The sequence below is a fragment of the Lineus longissimus genome, chromosome 9 (assembly GCF_910592395.1).
Source record: "Lineus longissimus chromosome 9, tnLinLong1.2, whole genome shotgun sequence".
Lineage (NCBI taxonomy): Eukaryota > Metazoa > Nemertea > Pilidiophora > Heteronemertea > Lineidae > Lineus > Lineus longissimus.
In genome coordinates, this window is record NC_088316.1 from 11267861 (window position 1) to 11286826 (window position 18966).

At 42.1% G+C, this 18966-nt stretch overlaps 2 protein-coding genes across 2 annotated transcripts; both read left to right on the forward strand.

The window, feature by feature from the left end:
- The first annotated feature begins 3457 nt into the window (after positions 1-3457).
- LOC135493899 (uncharacterized) lies at positions 3458-7379 on the forward strand. Its single transcript, XM_064781545.1, has 5 exons — positions 3458-3709; positions 4274-4339; positions 4842-4925; positions 5427-5471; positions 5910-7379. Exons 1-5 carry the CDS (start codon positions 3636-3638, stop codon positions 6322-6324), a joined length of 684 nt encoding a protein of 227 aa, XP_064637615.1. The 5' UTR covers positions 3458-3635; the 3' UTR covers positions 6325-7379.
- A 3228-nt stretch (positions 7380-10607) lies between these two features.
- LOC135494053 (uncharacterized) lies at positions 10608-15434 on the forward strand. The gene has a single exon (XM_064781802.1). The coding sequence runs from the start codon at positions 10608-10610 to the stop codon at positions 15432-15434; it is 4827 nt and encodes a 1608-aa protein (XP_064637872.1).
- Positions 15435-18966: the final 3532 nt, after the last annotated feature.

Genomic DNA, 18966 nt, shown 5'->3' on the forward strand with positions numbered 1-18966 from the left:
TCTATCCAACCCAATATAGTTCCAAGGGTGAAATAATAGCACAGAAAAGCCGAACATGATAGGGCATAGGCCCCATGTTTACTGTCAAACTGTGCATATGTGGGAAAATATTCATTGCATCCACATCAATTTCAGCCCTAGAAAAAGTGGTTTATAACCAGTGACATCAATCAAAGTTCTCTGTTATGGATTACACAAATACCAATCTGTATAGTTGACTCCTTTCCAGGAGCTAAAACTTACCACAAATGGAAATATTCAAGTTTTTACCAATTCAAAATGAAATGGCCAGGGCCATTGTGCTCACCTCATGTGGAGGAAAGATGGATAAAGAGCATGGTATTGTGTCATGTAGTGTTAGGTTTGATGTAGGTCCAAGCAATTACAATTTCCCCAAAATGGCCAATTTACAGTACATTCGACCTCTGTGACCTTGAAAAGTAGGTCAAATCAAAGAAGACCCGGGTGACACATTGAATGGTTGTTAGAATTAGATGTACCTATGATATAAAATTGGTGCCAATCGGGCAAGTCATTACTAGGAATAATGGCATTTTGAAGAATTTAGGATTTGGCCCCCTCCCTGGAGGCCAAACGGCAAATCAGATCGCACCAAACTTCGGTACCTGAGATCACCTGACCAAGGGGTACATGTGTACTTAATTTGTGATCAATAGTCATTGCAGTTAAGAAACGTGCCATAGTTACGGCCTGACGGCCAATTTACGTCATTTGACCTCTGTGACCTTGACAAGAAGGTCAAATTAAAAACCTGTGTGACATATACTGTATGGTGGTTAGATGTACCCATGATATCAAATTAGTGGCAATCGGGCAAGAAGTTAAGGAATAATCACATTTTTAAGGTTTTTGGATTTTGCCACCTGGTGGTCAAGTGGTGAATCATATTGGACCAAACTTCGGTCCCTGAGATCACCTGACTAAGGGGTAAATGTGTACCAAATTTGGTATCAATAGTCATTGCAGTTTAGAAACGTGCCATCGTTACATCCTAATGGCCAATTTACACCATTTGACCTCTGTGACCTTGAAAAGGAGGTCAAATCAAAAACCCGGAGGATATATGATGCACCTTTGCTAGAAGTACCTACCATATTTTTTTCAAAATTTCCTGACTACTATTAAGGGAGATATTGCATATTTTCACTTTTAACGTTTGGCCCCCTGGTGGCCAAACCATGAAACGAATCGGACCGAAACTTGGTCTCCAAGGTGTCATTACATAAGGGTACATGTGTACCAAGTTTCAACTCAATAGCTGTAACAGTTACGAAACGTGCCCTGCTAACGGACGACGGACGACGACGACGACGACGACGACGACGACGACGACGACGACGACGACGACGGACGACGGACGCCACGGTATGGGATAAGCTCACCTCTGCTAAGAGGTGAGCTAAAAACTGCATCACTTCAAAACTAACACGGCCATTTTTGTGTGTGTAATGCACATAACATCAATCATCATTACATGCAATGAAAAGATACACCAGACGCTACTGCCACCTTATCTACGGTGGCTGCTTCTGAAACCATGATAAATGGAAATTGACCCTTTCTTGTCCACAAGCATTGCAATATGCAAACAAGAGGCCCAAGGGCCTGGCGCTCAGCTGAAATGGCTAGGTGAAGGCAAGGGCCAAGTGTGTGTCGGTACCGTTATTATGAGGCAACGTGAAGCTATAACGTCTAGCACGCAGAAGTGCTGGTGCGAAGACCTTCTTGCTATATCAGTGCATGCTGAAGTACTGAGTTGACGTCACTCTGCTATATGACGTAAAGTCATTAGTCTCCGCCACGGCACGTAGTGGCCGTGAGAGGAGACTCTTGGGTTAGCTAGGAAACTTTCTCGGCAAAATCAACCTCGGCCTAGGGCGCCGATGTGCCTATGCGTGTGTACACGTTGTAGTGCTTGTGGGTGGATTTCAATTGTCGCAATTTTGTCAAGATTTGACACGAAGTTTCGAGAAAACCGCACATTGATAAAATATTCTGCTCTTACGTACGGCGAGTTCATTTATTATTCCAAGTCCACGTCGGCAGTACGTCGTTATTCGAGCACTTTGAGCACGGAATACATTGTAGTTTCGTAGATTGTTTTTGCGGCAATGAGCACTCGGAACGTTACTCGCACGTCTTGGTTCCCTCGGCTGTTCCTAGAGGGCAGGAATAGCACGCCTCCTAGGAACAGCCGAGGGAACCAAGACGATGTTCGCACTGACTGCACATGCGCATTCAGAAATGACTGTTCATTTGTTGAAGGTCGCAAAATTTGCAACGAGGTCAGTGTTATAGTAGTTTCGAGAAAACGACGCTGTAATAAAATATTTTGTTGGCATCTAACGACTATTGACTCATTATTTCAAGTCTTTATCGGTAGTATTAAGTTCTTTGAGCCTTGTTTGTTGACGTTTATTGGCTATTTCACGACAATGCTTCATTTTCCGGTCCGCCATTTTGACAGTCAGGAGTAGCGCTGAAAATCAAACTTCGTCTAGGAATAATCAATCTAGTAAGTGCAAGTACGTTTATCACATTTATTCGGCTGATGACAACAATTAGCAAGGTCTCGTGCACGTTTTCACGTCCCAACACTATGTTTATGCATAATCGACGATGCTTTATCACTGTTTAAACAACGCCTTTAATTATCGGAATTGAAACAATGAAGCCCTGCATCCCAGTCATCAGTCATGCTTTCCGGCGTTGTTCACTTGTTTAATCCAGCAGTGCATGTTGGGAGCTTGGATAAATCATGGCGGCCTGTGTTGTGATTCTTTCAAAACGAGTTCAAACCATGAAAACCTTGCCGTACAAACATTACAAACACCATCCATGCATACGAACATTATAAATCCATCGTCATGATTCTGTGCTGACATCTTAATGTAATATCTGTACTGGTATTAAAGTATTATGAACTGCCGACGAACCGATATCACCGGAGCGGGCCGGCTACATCATGACATGACATAGGCCTAGGCCTATAGATCGTTTGCACTGGGCCGTTGTCCAGCATCGTCAAGTGCCGTCACAATGCAACCGCGCACATGCGCAGTTTGCTGAGTGGAAGATGTACAGTGAAATGTACACGATGCCTGTGTACATCTTCCACTCAGCAAACTGCGCATGTGCGCGATTGCATTGTGACGGCATCGGCGTAGGCCTAGTGCAGACGATCTATACAATGAAGTACAATACAAATAAATACACATCCTTGATCGTAGGCCTTTTAACATTCTGCCGACGAACCGCCATCACTTCATCAGCTTACTTTACTCTACTTTACTTTCTTCTTGAAGCGCCATAACCCTACTGTGTCTTGAGCTAACAATAAATAATTCAGCGATGATTAAATGCATGAATCATTAGTACGAGAATCTCAACTAAGCACGTTAACCTTTCAGTCTGAACAGATGTAGTCATGAAATATACGAAATCATGTTTCTGAGTCTAGATTCTAGTACTAATGAATCATTAAATGTTTATTGTTTATGTAGCCCACAACTGTACCTCTTCTGGGGCTAAATATTGTAAGGCCTACATTACAACTAAACTCTTTGACATTATTACTTTCCAGATTTGTCATAGCCTACTATAGTATTAGTATTATGTCAGCATCGCACACAAGTAAACGTGGCTGTCCCTCTGCATCTGTATCGAATGGCAATCATACAAATCAAAGGTAAGTACAAGTGTTGGGAAATTGACTCTTCTGATAACATGCCAACCACCCGGCCAACCAACACCACCCACTGTCTGACTGCCCTTACCTACTTCCCCTTCAGGGTTCCCTGTAGTAGACACAGTATAATGGACGAGCTGTAACACTATCAGCCATGCGAGTTTGGGAATTCGTTCAATAAATTTAAATGATACGCCTATTATTCAGTGTGTGTACCAAAACTCTAGTACTGCTAGTTGCTTGCTACAAATCAGATTGTGATGGTGGATATAAGAATATTTCCTACAACACTAGACTGCGATGTTGGATTAAGAGTACTTCATACAAATGCAGGTTACGTTGTTGATGGATTAAGCTTTGTTTTTATTTATTCACCCAATTGTCTAAGTGATTTACGTCGTTCTCTTGCCAATATTTTGAACAGAAGTTTGGTACATATGTAAACAACAGAGATGCATTAGACCCTTGCTATGCATAGGTTAACATGGTTAAGGCTGCAAGTTTAACATGCTTAGTAGTGTCCAGTTTATTGACAAATTCACTACATTGCTTCCACTTTTTCAGTCCATCCACGCCTGCCAAGAAGAAATTAGCTACCAGCCAAACAAGGTCGTCAAGTTCTCCATCTCTGTAAGTTAAACCACCTTGAGCTCCACTTTAGTTCACCATGAGGCAATCAATTAAACCTAGATTGCCAGCAATTTCAACCTCCCGCATCGTACTGTAGTTCACCTTAGGTTAAGGAATGCTTAGTACATGGGGGTGGCCGAAAAAAAGGAATGCAATTTGCCAGGATTTTTTTAAACCTGCAAAATAGACGCAAAACGAAACTATACTATTATGTTTTCACTTTGTATGTTCAAACTTACCAATACACTGAACCCATGCAACACCAAAGTCCTCCTAGCCCTTCTACATGATGCACTAAAAGGAAGTGTGGTGCCAAATATTCTGGTCGACAGCGCCCAACAGCTGGCTCTGTTTCACGTAGATTCTCGTCTTTAGTATGACGGTCTTAAACACAATTCTGCAATTAACTGCCAACTTGCATGCTGTTACACACATAATCGATGTAAACCTTCATTAGTACATATACCCCATACAAATAGCTAAACAACCTTATCTTTTTCAGATTGCCTACAACATCACCGCAACATTCAGGCCTGCCACAAGCCAAAAGATTGTTTAACACCCCAACCAAGTCAACCACACAAAGGTAAGTACATCCACCATCCACTTGGAAACTACAGGGCTTGCCAACAATACCTCCCACTGTTTATTGGCAACCTGGTGGACTACCCAGTTTGGACTCAATTCATGCATTCAATACCTCATACATTGTTTTCACATTGGGCAACATCTCCATGCAATATCCTTAACCTTCTTTTCTCAGTTTCAGCTGAAATTAACAGCTTACAGTCCAGGACCTTTAGATTACATCAGAGGGGTTACACCCTCTATTTTTTAGGCCTAATTTGGGCTTCAAAATTTCTGCAGCATCGCCGCATATTTTTGAAAGTCATTTCGGAATATTTATGAAAATTGCACTTTTTACCCCCCCCCCCCCAAAACAGTTTCTTCACTCTGGGGGTTATTTTGAGGCATTTAGGAAGAGATTAGGGTTGTTTTAAGGTCAGAAAACGCTTCAGGGGGGTCATGTGACCCCTTTCAAAAACATCTACTTGCAATATCCTTAATCTTTTTATCTCATTTTCAGTCAATCACCAGCTACTTCCAACCCAGCATCTCCCTCTACTGACAAGTGAGTACCTTCTTAACAATTTATCAACAATCACAACACCTGCTCAGATTGACAAGTTCTTTTCACAGGCTTGTTCTTATGCACAACTGTTTACGTGTGCGATATATCATTCGAGCTTCAAAGTAGTTTATGCCATCAAGTAATTAGTTACCACACATCAAGTTGGCAAACAATCATTTTGCATTAGCCTACCGTCTCCACTGACAAGTATCATGGTTGACAAATGCTCCTCACAAGCTTGTTCTTATGCACAGCTGTCTACATGTGCCATAAGTCCGTCTTCTGGCCCTGAGATAGTGCTTCAAAGTAGTTTCTGCCACCAAATTATTATTTCCCTGATATGGAAATTCGCACCTGTCATATAGCACTAAAACCAAAAACAGTCATATGCTGAATTACCATCCACATTGCCCTTTCACATGCTTATGTCTTTTCCAGAACAAAAGATGACTCGTGGCAAGACGCTATTTTTGCCGGCATGTACTATGTAATGAGCGGGCAACATGCTGAAGGCAAAGCCAAGGTTGAGAAAGGCGTACGTGTAATAAAGCAAACATTATCCCAGGTAACCTTCAAGTCCAGCTTTCAACTCAGTGCTGAACAGGATGCACATGACACTACAAAGGCCGAGCTTTGTTCTGCCCACAAAAAAGAACTTTACACACATCAAAAACTTATGGCGGCTAACAGAACCATCGAGCAGTTAAATCGCAAGATACTTTCCCTACAGCAAGAACTTGACCAAGCTGAGGACACAATTTGCTCTCAATTTGATGCACCAGAAACAGCAGACAACAATGCTGAAAACCCCCAAGACATCGAAATCGATTCTAACAATGAGACAACCGAATAATTCATAGATTCATATTATCCATTTAGTCCTACCCCAAACCTCCAATACTTGGATATCAAAACTCCTAAAGTGCCACCTGCAGGTAAAAATACATCCAACTTCGATTCACCCTCAGTCCAGGCGCTGCCAGCCAATTACCAAATGCAGATAAGGAGTCAAGGTTCACCATAGCCTAGATCGAGGTCACATCAATGGTAATTGTTGTCCAACATAGTTCATATTTACCAGCTAGGTGGCACTCTACGAGTTCAGAAAACCAAGTATTGCAGAGAAGAACTGTAGGTGAAATTTCCAGATTAAAAAGGGCAGGACAGTCGTTGTCATGTCGTACTTGTACAGTAAAAATCCAGTATGAAATAAAAGGCGAGACCACTGATTTTTGTCCACTATACACAAAAAGGTAAAAGCAATGCAAATTGAATAAAAATTTGTCACATGGGATTTAATATTTTGGTACAACAACAGTTGCTTCGACGCACAATACACTGCCCTCTATAATCTGGCAATTACAACCACAGTACTTCCCAGTACATGTATTTAGATTCTATATTTTGCCATATACTTTTGACATTAACTGTTAAACCCTTACAGTTCAATTACTGCAAAAGAATGAGGGTCTTATTGCCATATCATAGAGGGCAAGGAAGTTCCTTCAGTGCTACAAATCATACCAATGACAACACTGCCCTCTATAATATGGAAATTCGACACACAGTACAACCACGTATTTAGATTCTATATTTTGTCAGATATTTTTGATACAATGCATATTGCCATCAACCATTAAACCTCTACCCACCAATTACGGGGAAGTGCTGAGGGTGAGATTGCCATATCAAAGAGCAGGCCTTTCAATTGCATAATTTGGGCTGAATCCAGATTGTCTGCGTTTGGGCTTTTTGGTCACAAAACCCATAAATTTGGGTGCATTCGGGCACTTTTGTCACCCAATTGACTAGTTGATACTTGCATACATTCACCTACAAAACAAGGATTTCAGGATTCCAGGTATCAGAAGGCCATTTGGGATGAGATTTGGCCATTTTAGGTGCCAGAAAGGCTTCAGTGGGGTCATGTTACGAGCAGGGGGGGGGGGGGGGGGGGGGCACTGTGTGTGTGATAACCGTATTATAGAAGTAAAGACAGTCCCTTCAATGGCTTGTTCATTCAAATGACCACACTGGCAGTTTCACACACAGTGCATCCCAGTACAAAGCATAAAGTACTTCTCCAAACACTGGCAATAATTGAAAAGCCTGATGAGGGCAGGAAAGATGCATCAATGCATAACATATACCAATAGTCACAGTGACCTCCATAGTCTGGCAATTACACCCACAGTACTTCCCTATACCTAAATTCTATATCTCCACATATATTTTTGATAAAATGCATTTTGTATATCCAATTAGTCATTTTGTATATTCAATTAGTCACAATCATACCCTCCACATACTGGCAAGTACAAAGAACTCTAGTCATTAATTCGGGCAATGCTGCAAATTACACAGGAGTACTGTATATCAGATTACGCGATTTTAGGGAGCAGGACCGTCATTTCATAGCATAACAAATACTAATGACGGCACTGCCCTCTATAATCTGACACACTTTACTTCCGAATAAGGCCACACTTTTTCATTTTATCCCTACATCCATAAATCTACAGTGCTGATCGGCCTCAAGCAATTTTGTGTCAATTTTACACTATGGCATTCATTTCTTCCCTCCTTCACCCTACCTCCAGAAACAAATCTGTAAACCATAAAATAAATGAAATGGCCAGGGCCATTGTGCTCACCTCATGTGGAGGAAAGATGGATAAAGAGCATGGTATTGTGTCATGTAGTGTTAGGTTTGATGTAGGTCCAAGCAATTACAATTTCCCCAAAATGGCCAATTTACAGTACATTCGACCTCTGTGACCTTGAAAAGTAGGTCAAATCAAAGAAGACCCGGGTGACACATTGAATGGTTGTTAGAATTAGATGTACCTATGATATAAAATTGGTGCCAATCGGGCAAGTCATTACTAGGAATAATGGCATTTTGAAGAATTTAGGATTTGGCCCCCTCCCTGGAGGCCAAACGGCAAATCAGATCGCACCAAACTTCGGTACCTGAGATCACCTGACCAAGGGGTACATGAGTACTTAATTTGTGATCAATAGTCATTGCAGTTAAGAAACGTGCCATAGTTACGGCCTGATGGCGAATTTACGCCATTTGACCTCTGTGACCTTGACAAGAAGGTCAAATTAAAAACCTGTGTGACATATACTGTATGGTGGTTAGATGTACCCATGATATCAAATTGGTGGCAATCGGGCAAAAGGTTAAGGAATAATCACATTTTTAAGGTTTTTGGATTTTGCCCCCTGGTGGTCAAGTGGTGAATCATATTGGACCAAACTTCGGTCCCTGAGATCACCTGACTAAGGGGTAAATGTGTACCAAATTTGGTATCAATAGTCATTGCAGTTTAGAAACGTGCCATCGTTACATCCTAACGGCCAATTTACACCATTTGACCTCTGTGACCTTGAAAAGGAGGTCAAATCAAAAACCCGGAGGATATATGATGCACCTTTGCTAGAAGTACCTACCATATTTTTTTCAAAATTTCCCGACTACTATTAAGGGAGATATTGCATATTTTCACTTTTAACGTTTGGCCCCCTGGTGGCCAAACCATGAAACGAATCGGACCGAAACTTGGTCTCCAAGGTGTCATTACATAAGGGTACGTGTGTACCAAGTTTCAACTCAATAGCTCTGACAGTTACGAAACGTGCCCTGCTAACGGACGACGGACGACGACGACGACGACGACGACGACGACGACGACGACGACGACGACGGACGACGGACGCCACGGTATGGGATAAGCTCACCTCTGCTAAGAGGTGAGCTAAAAAGGTGTGGCCTAACTTTACTAACAAGACTACATAACTTGTACCAAAAACACATTTCCTTGTCATCTGTACTCTTACCAAGCAATAAAGGCATGAAAAGTGAAAACAACCTTCTTCCTCTTTCCAGTAACCAAACCCAATTCAAATAAAAGCATGGCCCAAGGCAAGAAAGGCACCGCTAAGAGTCCCAAGAAACTTAGAGCACACAATAAAATGCGACGGCAAGGAACTCGGATATCGACACCATCGGCATTTGCCAGTCCCACCCCATCAACTTCAGTGCCAAATTCTTCAACACCAACTACGATTACGAACCCGTTGCTTTCTAAATACTTCCAGAACTATGGCAAATTACAAAAACAACATTCTGCCAATCAGTGTCACCATTTTGGAACACTAGTGCCAGACAATAAGTCCCATACCACCAAAAAACGTATTCAGGAAAGAACGGCTACCCTAGCATGTCAACCCCCAGAAATTCCAGGACCACCAGCAGTACCTTTGAATGAACTACCTTGTAAAAAGCAACGCACCCATGTTCCAGAAGCAACACTTGCACAAGGAAATGAACCCCCTGCTAAAAGAATACGTACTCAATCTACAGTTGCAGCAGAGGCACCAACAGTTCAAACGCCTCCTAAAAGGAAACAAACAGAGGTCCCTAAGGCAGATGTATCACCTGCAATAGAACCTCCTGTTAAAAGGAAACGAAACCTTGTAGCAGAAGCAGCATCCAAAAGACTAATCTATGCAAAACATGCTGCACATGCTATTCATAAGCGCCAAACATCATTGGCCAACTACCACAAAAAGAAACCAGTACAGACTCCAGAAAAAAACATTAATGACAATACAGACATTGTGAATGCCATAGACAATTTTAGGACTAATTGTACAAATGGCCCAGTACATGTGTGCGTATCCTGCAATCGTTTGCTATTTCGCAAACAGGTGTTGTCATATATACCCGCCAAGTATAATTCAATGCAAGCCACAATTGCCTCATGGGGCACAGACAATACTTGGATTTGTTTCTGTTGCAATAGCCATCTAAGAAAAGGTAACATCCCACCCCAGTGTTCACTCAACAACTTAGCTTTGCCCCCAATTCCACCTGAACTACAAACCCTCAATTCTCTAGAAAGGCACCTCATTGCTAAGATTATCCCTTTCATGAAAGTGTTGAGCCTTCCTTCTGGAGGACAAAAAGGTGTTCATGGCCCTGTTGTCTGTGTGCCAAGTGATGTTGACACAACAGCACAGCTATTGCCACGCCTCCCCACAGATGACCACCTCGTCAAACTGAAACTGAAAAGAAAACTGCAGTATAAGGGCCATCACATTTACCAATATGCCTGTCCAGACAAAATGACCACCGCCTTAACCTATCTAAAAGAACACAACACTCACTATGCCGACGTCACCATCTCGCCAGCACAACAGGCCCCTACACTCGCAGCCCAAAGTCCACCACCGAATCCACCTGTTGAAAACGACGAACAAGGTAGCACCCTTCCTACAGCAGCTAACCACAACTCCAATGATCCAACCCCAAGTGAAAATGGTCATAACAACCCCACCGATACAGACGTCATCAGAACAAACAATGACACATCCAAACCACTCGATGAAATAAACAGCCAAGATGAACACACAAATGAACTCTTCCAAACCTCATTGCAACCAACCGATATAGCACAACACTACCTTGACACCACTGACCCCGGTGTTTACTGCCTTGCACCAGGAGAGGGTAGAACACCCATAGGTATATTCACCTGGCCAAACTGTGAGCAACAATCTTTTCCTCTTCAGTTCCCTACTGGACAATTTGGATTCAATATACAGCGCGATACCAAACTCTCTCTCTCCAGATATTACAATAGCCGCTTGTTTAGTGTCGACAACCGTTTTGCATCTGATCAAAACTATATTTTCTTTGCCCAGTATACTAGTGAAATTAACAATATTCAATCTAACATCTCCATTGCAATGCGCAAAGGAACTAGGAAAACAACAGATGGTCATACAATAACATCTGCAGATCTAGTCGACAAAGCCTCTTTAAAGCAACTTCTCAAACAGGCCGACGCTTATCGCTTCCTACAACCAGTTCGTGGTACACCACCTTATTGGGAAAAAACCATGAAAGACCTAATAGCCATGATTCAACAATTAGGCATCCCTACATGGTTTTGCAGCTTCTCTGCAGCAGATCGTCGTTGGCCGGAAATTACCCAAGTCATTCTTAAGCAACAAGGAAAACCAATCCCTGATAATATAACGTGGAAACACCACCAAGATATCATTGCAAGCAACCCAGTGACTGCAGCTCGCATGTTCGAACACAGGGTTGTCTCATTCATTTCCAACGTCATTCAAAGCCCAGCAGAACCCATTGGTCACGTAAAGAACTACTTTTACAGAACAGAGTTCCAACAAAGAGGCTGGCCACATATACATAGCTTATTTTGGATAGAGGATGCCCCAATCTTTGACCACCATACTGACTTAGAAGTCACAACCTTTATTGACAAATACATCACCTGCCAAATACCAGATGCATCCCTTGATGAGGAACTGTTCAATATCGCAAGCAAAGTCCAAAAGCATAGCCCAAGCCACACCGACACTTGTCGAAAAGGGAACCGCAGATGTCGCTTCAATTACCCACGTCCACCAAGCACCATTACCTTCATAGCACGCCCTAGACCTTCTGATGATATCACTGACCAACAGAAACAGGAGGCCAAAGACAATATTTTGAAGGTTCGTGCTGCAATTGAAGCAAATCAGCCTGACAAAAACCCCTTTGAAGAAGCCAACATAACAGAAACTGACTTTCGAGAAAGCCTGGATATTGTATCGAAGAGAAACACAACATTCCTGAAGAGGACTAATGAAGATTGCTGGGTAAATCCCTACAACCAGCACTTATTACGTGCCTGGAATGCAAATATGGACATACAATATGTACTTGATGCCTACAGTTGTGTTATGTACATTGTTTCGTATATCAGCAAAGCCGAGAGGGAATTGGGGCATCTTCTAAAAGAAGCAGAGAAAGAATGTAAGCAGAATAACCTAGAAGTAGCTCAAGAAATGAAACGTCTAGGTAATGTCTACCTCAACCACCGTGAGATCAGCATTTTAGAAGCCGTATATCGCGTCTGCGGTATGCCATTGAAAGCATGCACCACAGAAGTCACCTTCATACCAACTGATAAAGACAACATGCGCATCACGCTGCCACTCCATGTCATCGAACACAACAATACGAACAACGATACTGGTGTTTGGACCAAGAACATAGTCGATAGGTACGCTGCCCGCCCAACACAAGCACCATTCTCCACAATGAGCCTAGCAGACTTTGCTGCCCATTATCGCACCGTCAACAAGCCTGACAAGAATGCCACAGATGACATGCCCGACAATGAATTGGACAACAACAACAACAACAACTTACCAAAATACAAGTTACAAGGCAACCTCGGCTACATCCAGAAAAGAAAAAGTAAAGCAGTCATTCGTTTCCCAAAATTCAATGCTGAAAAGGACCCTGAAAGATATTATGAAAACCTTCTCCGTCTATATCTACCACACCGAGAGGACAAAGACCTGAAACCAAACCCCTATGAAACACATGAGGAACACTTCAACCTAGGACAATATCAGGGTGAACAGGTCAAAACTGTCATTAAAAACCAGCAAGCAATATATCAACCCAACAAAGCCACCATTGATGCTGCCCTGGAGATGCTAGCAGAAAACCAAGACCAAGAAGATGCCTGGGCAGAATTAGCCCCAGATGCTGAACAACAAAGAAAACAAGATGAAGCTGAAAAAGAACCACTAGATGACACGTCAGATCTAGAAGATGTACTTGAATTGGAACAGCCAATAGGCCTACACAATTCTAGTCACACGCCAACCCCACAAGTACATGCCAGTACAACCATACCTACTGTCAACGAACATCCCCAACCAAAGCATCATATCAAAGAAATGATCAACAACCTCAACCAGAAACAGAGAGATCTCTTCGACTACATCAGCTGGTGGTGTCACCAAAGAGCCCAAGACCCAGAATATCCGCCATTCCACATATTCCTCTCAGGAGGAGCAGGAACAGGAAAATCGCACCTTATTCACTGCATTACCCATGAGGCAGACAAAAGACTAAAAAACAAAGTATCACCTACTGAATCACCTGCAGATATCAAAGTTCTGGTTTTGGCTAGTACAGGCCCAGCAGCCAAAAACATTGGCGGACAAACAGTACACGGTGCCCTCAATGTACCAAAAGCAATCAGATTACCTTACAAGGACCTTACCCAAACAACCATAAACACTCTGAGATCAAGATTGGCCAATATTGAACTAGTCATTATTGATGAAATTTCCATGGTGAATCAGACTTTATTCACATATATACATGGCCGCTTGCAACAAATCAAAAAAACATCTTCACGCCAAGAACACTTCGGTAACATCGCAGTCCTTGCTGTAGGTGACTTCCATCAGCTGCCACCCATCATCAGACCAGCCTTATTCACAGACTTGCAAGGTCCAAAGAACTTGATGAGACACTTCTCTCTTTGGGAACTGCAGGAGATCATGAGGCAAAAAGACGACCAACCCTTTGCTGAAATGCTAAATCGCATGAGAGTCAAGGTCAAAGATAAACCTATGGAAGAAAGAGACCACAAAATGTTACTGTCTGCCATGAACAAACCCATCCCAAAAGACACACTGCATATATTCCCCACTAGGAGAGAAGTCCATGCTCACAACCACAACCTACTTTTCTCCAACTGTTCTAACATTCAACACATACCAGCCTTAGACATCTACAAATCAACAAAAACAACAACAACAATTAAAAAACCCAAGAAAGTAGAACCACAGAACCAAGTAATTCCCCAACAGTCTGATGACTTATACCTAGCTGTAAATGCAAAAGTCATGCTAATACAGAACCTCGATGTCCAAGACGGATTAGTCAATGGTGCTCAAGGATTCGTAGCAGCCATACCACCACCAGATCCCACAACAAACCTTCCACCCTACATATGTGTGACCTTCAAAGATAACAACACCGGTCTAGCCACTATGAAGAAACAAAGAACTAACCACAACATTCCACCAAACACAGTCATGATAAAAAGGCAACCACAAATGGAACAGCCAAATGCAAAACGTTTCATACGTCACCAATTCCCACTACAACTAGCATGGGCATGTACAGCACATAAAGTACAGGGTATCAGCACAAGTCATGCAGCCATCTCACTCCAAAGAACATTCTCTGCAGGACAGGCATATGTTGCACTAAGTCGGGTCACATCATTAAAAGGTCTACATCTGCTTGACGATGCACTCAGCAAGATATACTGCAACCAAGCTGTAACCGAAGCAATGATCAACATGCCCATAGCAGATCTGACACCATCACAACCTATCACAAACATTCCAGCAACAGAGTACTTCATCATCGCACATCAAAACATTGAAGGACTACAACAGCACAAATCAGCAATGGCAAAAAACAGTCAAATCAAACAAGCCAACATCATATGTCTTACTGAAACATGGTTACAACACACTGATATAACAAATTCAAGTGTGCAACTACCAAACTATACATTCAGTCATAACCCACGCAACAAATGCTATAGCACAGACGAACCCAACAGTTCAGCTACATCATTCATCAACAAATCGAAAGGGGGCGTTGGTCTATACATCAAAACAGACCAGCAACATGCCATAATAACGTACAACGACCTCAACATTGAGCATATAGTACTACGAAGCCAAACACCAACATTGACAATCGTCAACATCTACAGACCCCCAACTTACAACATCACAGACTTCCTGCCACACTTCCTAAAACTTCTCCAAACCACAATTGCTGGAAGTGAAACAAATGAACCAATCATTATAGTTGGGGACTTCAACCTAGACTTGAACAAACAACCACAAAACCGAATAACAGATATGCTTGCAGACTACGGCTTTACCCAAATGATACAACAAACAACCACCAAAGGCCACACCCTCCTAGACCATATCTACCAACGCTCCACACCATACAACACAATATTCGGAGTATGCCACACCCACTACAGTTACCACAATATCACTTATGCTGCCATCCCCAACCCAAAGGCACCCCCCTTAGAATAGCGCCAAACACGATCATGACATAATTATGGCGCTCCAATGCGGTCATAACTCCTTACATATCGTTCAACGATAATTCCTACCGTTAAAGTATAATGTAACGACCCTTAAAGTATAATAAGATACCGTTACGATCGAATTCAAAACGCTACACGTCTCTTAGGACGTCAAATATTATTTAACGCCCGGAGTTCAGCGCTAACGAGGATTAGTGAGTCCACAAACAAACCGTCTCGAAAAGCATGAATTGAAACGAGTGCCCCGATTGGCTGCAGCAAGGCAATGCGGTAATAAGTCCTTATCCTTCAACGCTATCTTGGTGAGTCACCAAACAAGTTAATTAACGATGTTCGAGCGATAGCGTCGAATTTATACGAATTAGACTGATGGTGTAACGCGTGGAAATCCTATTTAACTGTATTACATTAACCTTGAATGATAAATACATAGCCATGAACGATAAATAGATAACGGTGAACGATATGTAAGGAGTTATGACCTCATTGGAGCGCCATACATAATAAGACCTTTTTACTCTGGGCCATTTCAAATCAGTCCGAAGGTTTCTTGGTGAGAATGCATCATGTAATTGTTTATTCACTTGTCGAGATATCACTTGCATGCACAATTCCCGTTAATACCCCCTTGGAAACCAGAATACGACTTCCAAATAACCCCAGCTTCCGGGTCTAGACACTTCTTCACTACATGCGGTTTCACGTTTAGTCTGCATTCCAGGGTGAAGAAAGAGGCCTATTATGCAAACCCATCCAAACCACTCAAGATAAAAACTTGCAAGACTACCAAACACTTGTATATAATGTTATCATTATGTTAGTACAGATATCAATAAAAAACATTTTGAACAAATAAAGCCTCCCCCTTTCATTCATGCCCACCCCCATACACTTAACACACCCCGCCAAACAGTCCAACCCCTTCCATGGCTACGATAAACCGAAAATATTCGCTGATGCTTATTTTCGCCGATTCAAGGAAATTCCGTTAATAATACATGTGGATATCTTGGCTTTTCGCAATTCCACATGTAACAAGCCCCACTTAACCCCATTAACAATTTACAATTCACACTTGTCATTTCGCAAATTATTTGCACCCGCTAAAGTAGCAAAATATAACAGCCAGCTAAATGTCCCACGTTTAAATTATCGCTACCACAAACACAACAAAACCTTTCACCACAGCAGCCTTACGCCGTGGCGGAGACTTCAGAGTATGCCTGCAGACTCAACTGACAATTCTAGTTTCTATTGCCGTTGCAGTAGTGGGGTGTGTGATGACGTCAAGGAGTTGTGTGGTGACGTCAAAGAGTGGAGTCCTTGTCTTCATGCAGCGTAGGTGGAACTAATAACATGCACATGGACACAAGGTACATAATTATCACAGTGTATTTTGTGAGGTGGGGCCTGGTGCTTTACAATGGTCAAATGAACCGACTGTTGTCTGGACATTGATGAAGTGGATGCAGCCAAATGTTTGGGACGGTCTTTTTTGTATGTGAAGAAAAGAAGATAAAGAGTTGGTTAACAAAATGAACTTTATTGGTGTGACAGATATTTGATGCCTTTCGGCAGATATTTGAAGCGCCTTGCGGCAGATATTTGTTGCCTTGCGGCAGATATTTGATAACGCTCTCCGGGAATGGAAAGCAGTAAAACGAGTAAGCACACCTTACTCTGAATGTGGGAACAGCAAGTGCTTCCCTGGACTTGAAATGTGCCAACGACTCCTCTTGCAATAACCAACAACAGTAAATCTGTAAAAAAAGAGAAGAGAAATTAACACTGACTGAATAAAAAAGGGTGATATAGACGGGGAAATGTACACCACCGGATACAGTCTGTGCTTGACCAGGCATCGGTCAGATGATATCCTGAACAAGGCATCTATGGAAGCAAATCCAGAAAGAGACTTAACCTTTGAAGGGCACACTTATTACTCAGTGAAAAGTCAGTCCTGTGGGCTGTTTTCCAATTCAAAATAAAAGTGTAACCTCTTTAAATTAGTCTCACAGACTGAACCATAACACTCAACAGCCAACCGTGCCCACATGATGTGAGCCGAGAGCTGGGCTTAAAGATGAGCGAGTGGTGTACTACATTTTGAAAATTGTCTATCGTCTACGACATGTGACAGAACAGGATCTAGTGGACTTAATGATGAGGTACTATCAAATAAGGTGTCCATCAATTGAATCATGAGGGCCTGTTGAGTTATCCTCTTAGTCTTAGGCTATCGTTTTTGTCTTTTTTTACAGCCAACAGTACAACCATGCACAGCACAGTGTACAGACAGTACAGGATTGCAAACCAAAAACATGAGCATTGCTGCCTAACGAAACTGCAGTGGAATTCATACTACGATGTCATAATGTGACTTTCAAAATAATTTTTTTCACGGCCAATGACCAGACAGGGAGAAAACAAACGTAAATGGCGAGATTTGTTGCAAAATTGCCAACCACAACAACTCAGGGACCGTAGCCAAAATGGCCGACGGCGAATTCTCCGGTCGCTCGCGCAGTCCATAAACAAGCATCAATTTTACCAACTTTGGGTGCAAGCTTGGTCATCAAAGTTACAGAACTGTTAGAAATACATCTAAACAACATAAATATACAGTTAAAAGTGCATAAAAATCCCGTTTCAACCTCCGGGCGCTACCTTTTTTTCTCCGCCAGACTTCGGGCCCTACCGGTCGTTATTTAGTGCGACCGCCACTGTTCAGTTGCCGATGGGCGTTCCGAAAGAATATAACGATGGATTTAAACTCTGAACACTTGAAGTATATTTCTAGAACATGACAGCCATTTTGAACAGTACCCTAATCTATCACGAGGTGGCAGCACCTCAAACTCTATGACCCATTTATTCAGATTACACTACATCCCCCTTTCAGTCCTTTGAAAGTCCAATTTCCAATAACCCAGGATGCATCACAACCTAAAGTCTGGTCTAGGCAAACTATGTGTACAGACATACAAACACGTAGAAAATTAGCTTAACTAAGTCAAAACTAAAATGCTGTGGAAATATATCTCAAATCCTACTCGGCTACTACTGACTCCTGTCTATACTTAAGACAAACGAAAGTCCAAAATACGTTGGAGAGTAAACACTACTTATGTGAAAGATATTGAAACTCTAAACATAAACATTTTAACTCGATAACTTCCAACTAATCCGAATATGAAATCACATCCTCAAGTATAGAGAGAATACCACAAAAGCACTATTTGAAAATCATTACTTAGATTTCTCTATGAAATGTCACTGAAATTTCAGATTAACCCTCGGTCACTCTCACACCCTAAAGATCTAGTTTAATGACAGATTTTGAAACCCTGCCTGACCTGGTTACATATTGATCAGAACAACTAGCAGATCGTCCTGGAGAATTATTCACAGTCGTGCTAGAGACACTTTGATCTGATTGAACATTATTCTGGCCATTCTCAGAAGATTGTCCAGCATTTGGCAACACAATACTCTGTCTCTCTGGGGGAGGCAAAATG

What these genes read in the sequence shown, in the direction of transcription:
- LOC135494053 (XM_064781802.1), top strand. Translation starts at nt 10,608, where the DNA reads ATGACCACCGCCTTAACCTATCTAAAAGAACACAACACTCACTATGCC.
- LOC135493899 (XM_064781545.1), top strand. Translation starts at nt 3,636, where the DNA reads ATGTCAGCATCGCACACAAGTAAACGTGGCTGTCCCTCTGCATCTGTA. An exon ending in GGCAATCATACAAATCAAAG is followed by an intron (nt 3,710 to 4,273) that starts GTAAGTACAAGT and finishes CCACTTTTTCAG; the next exon opens with TCCATCCACGCCTGCCAAGA. An exon ending in ACCAAGTCAACCACACAAAG is followed by an intron (nt 4,926 to 5,426) that starts GTAAGTACATCC and finishes TCTCATTTTCAG; the next exon opens with TCAATCACCAGCTACTTCCA.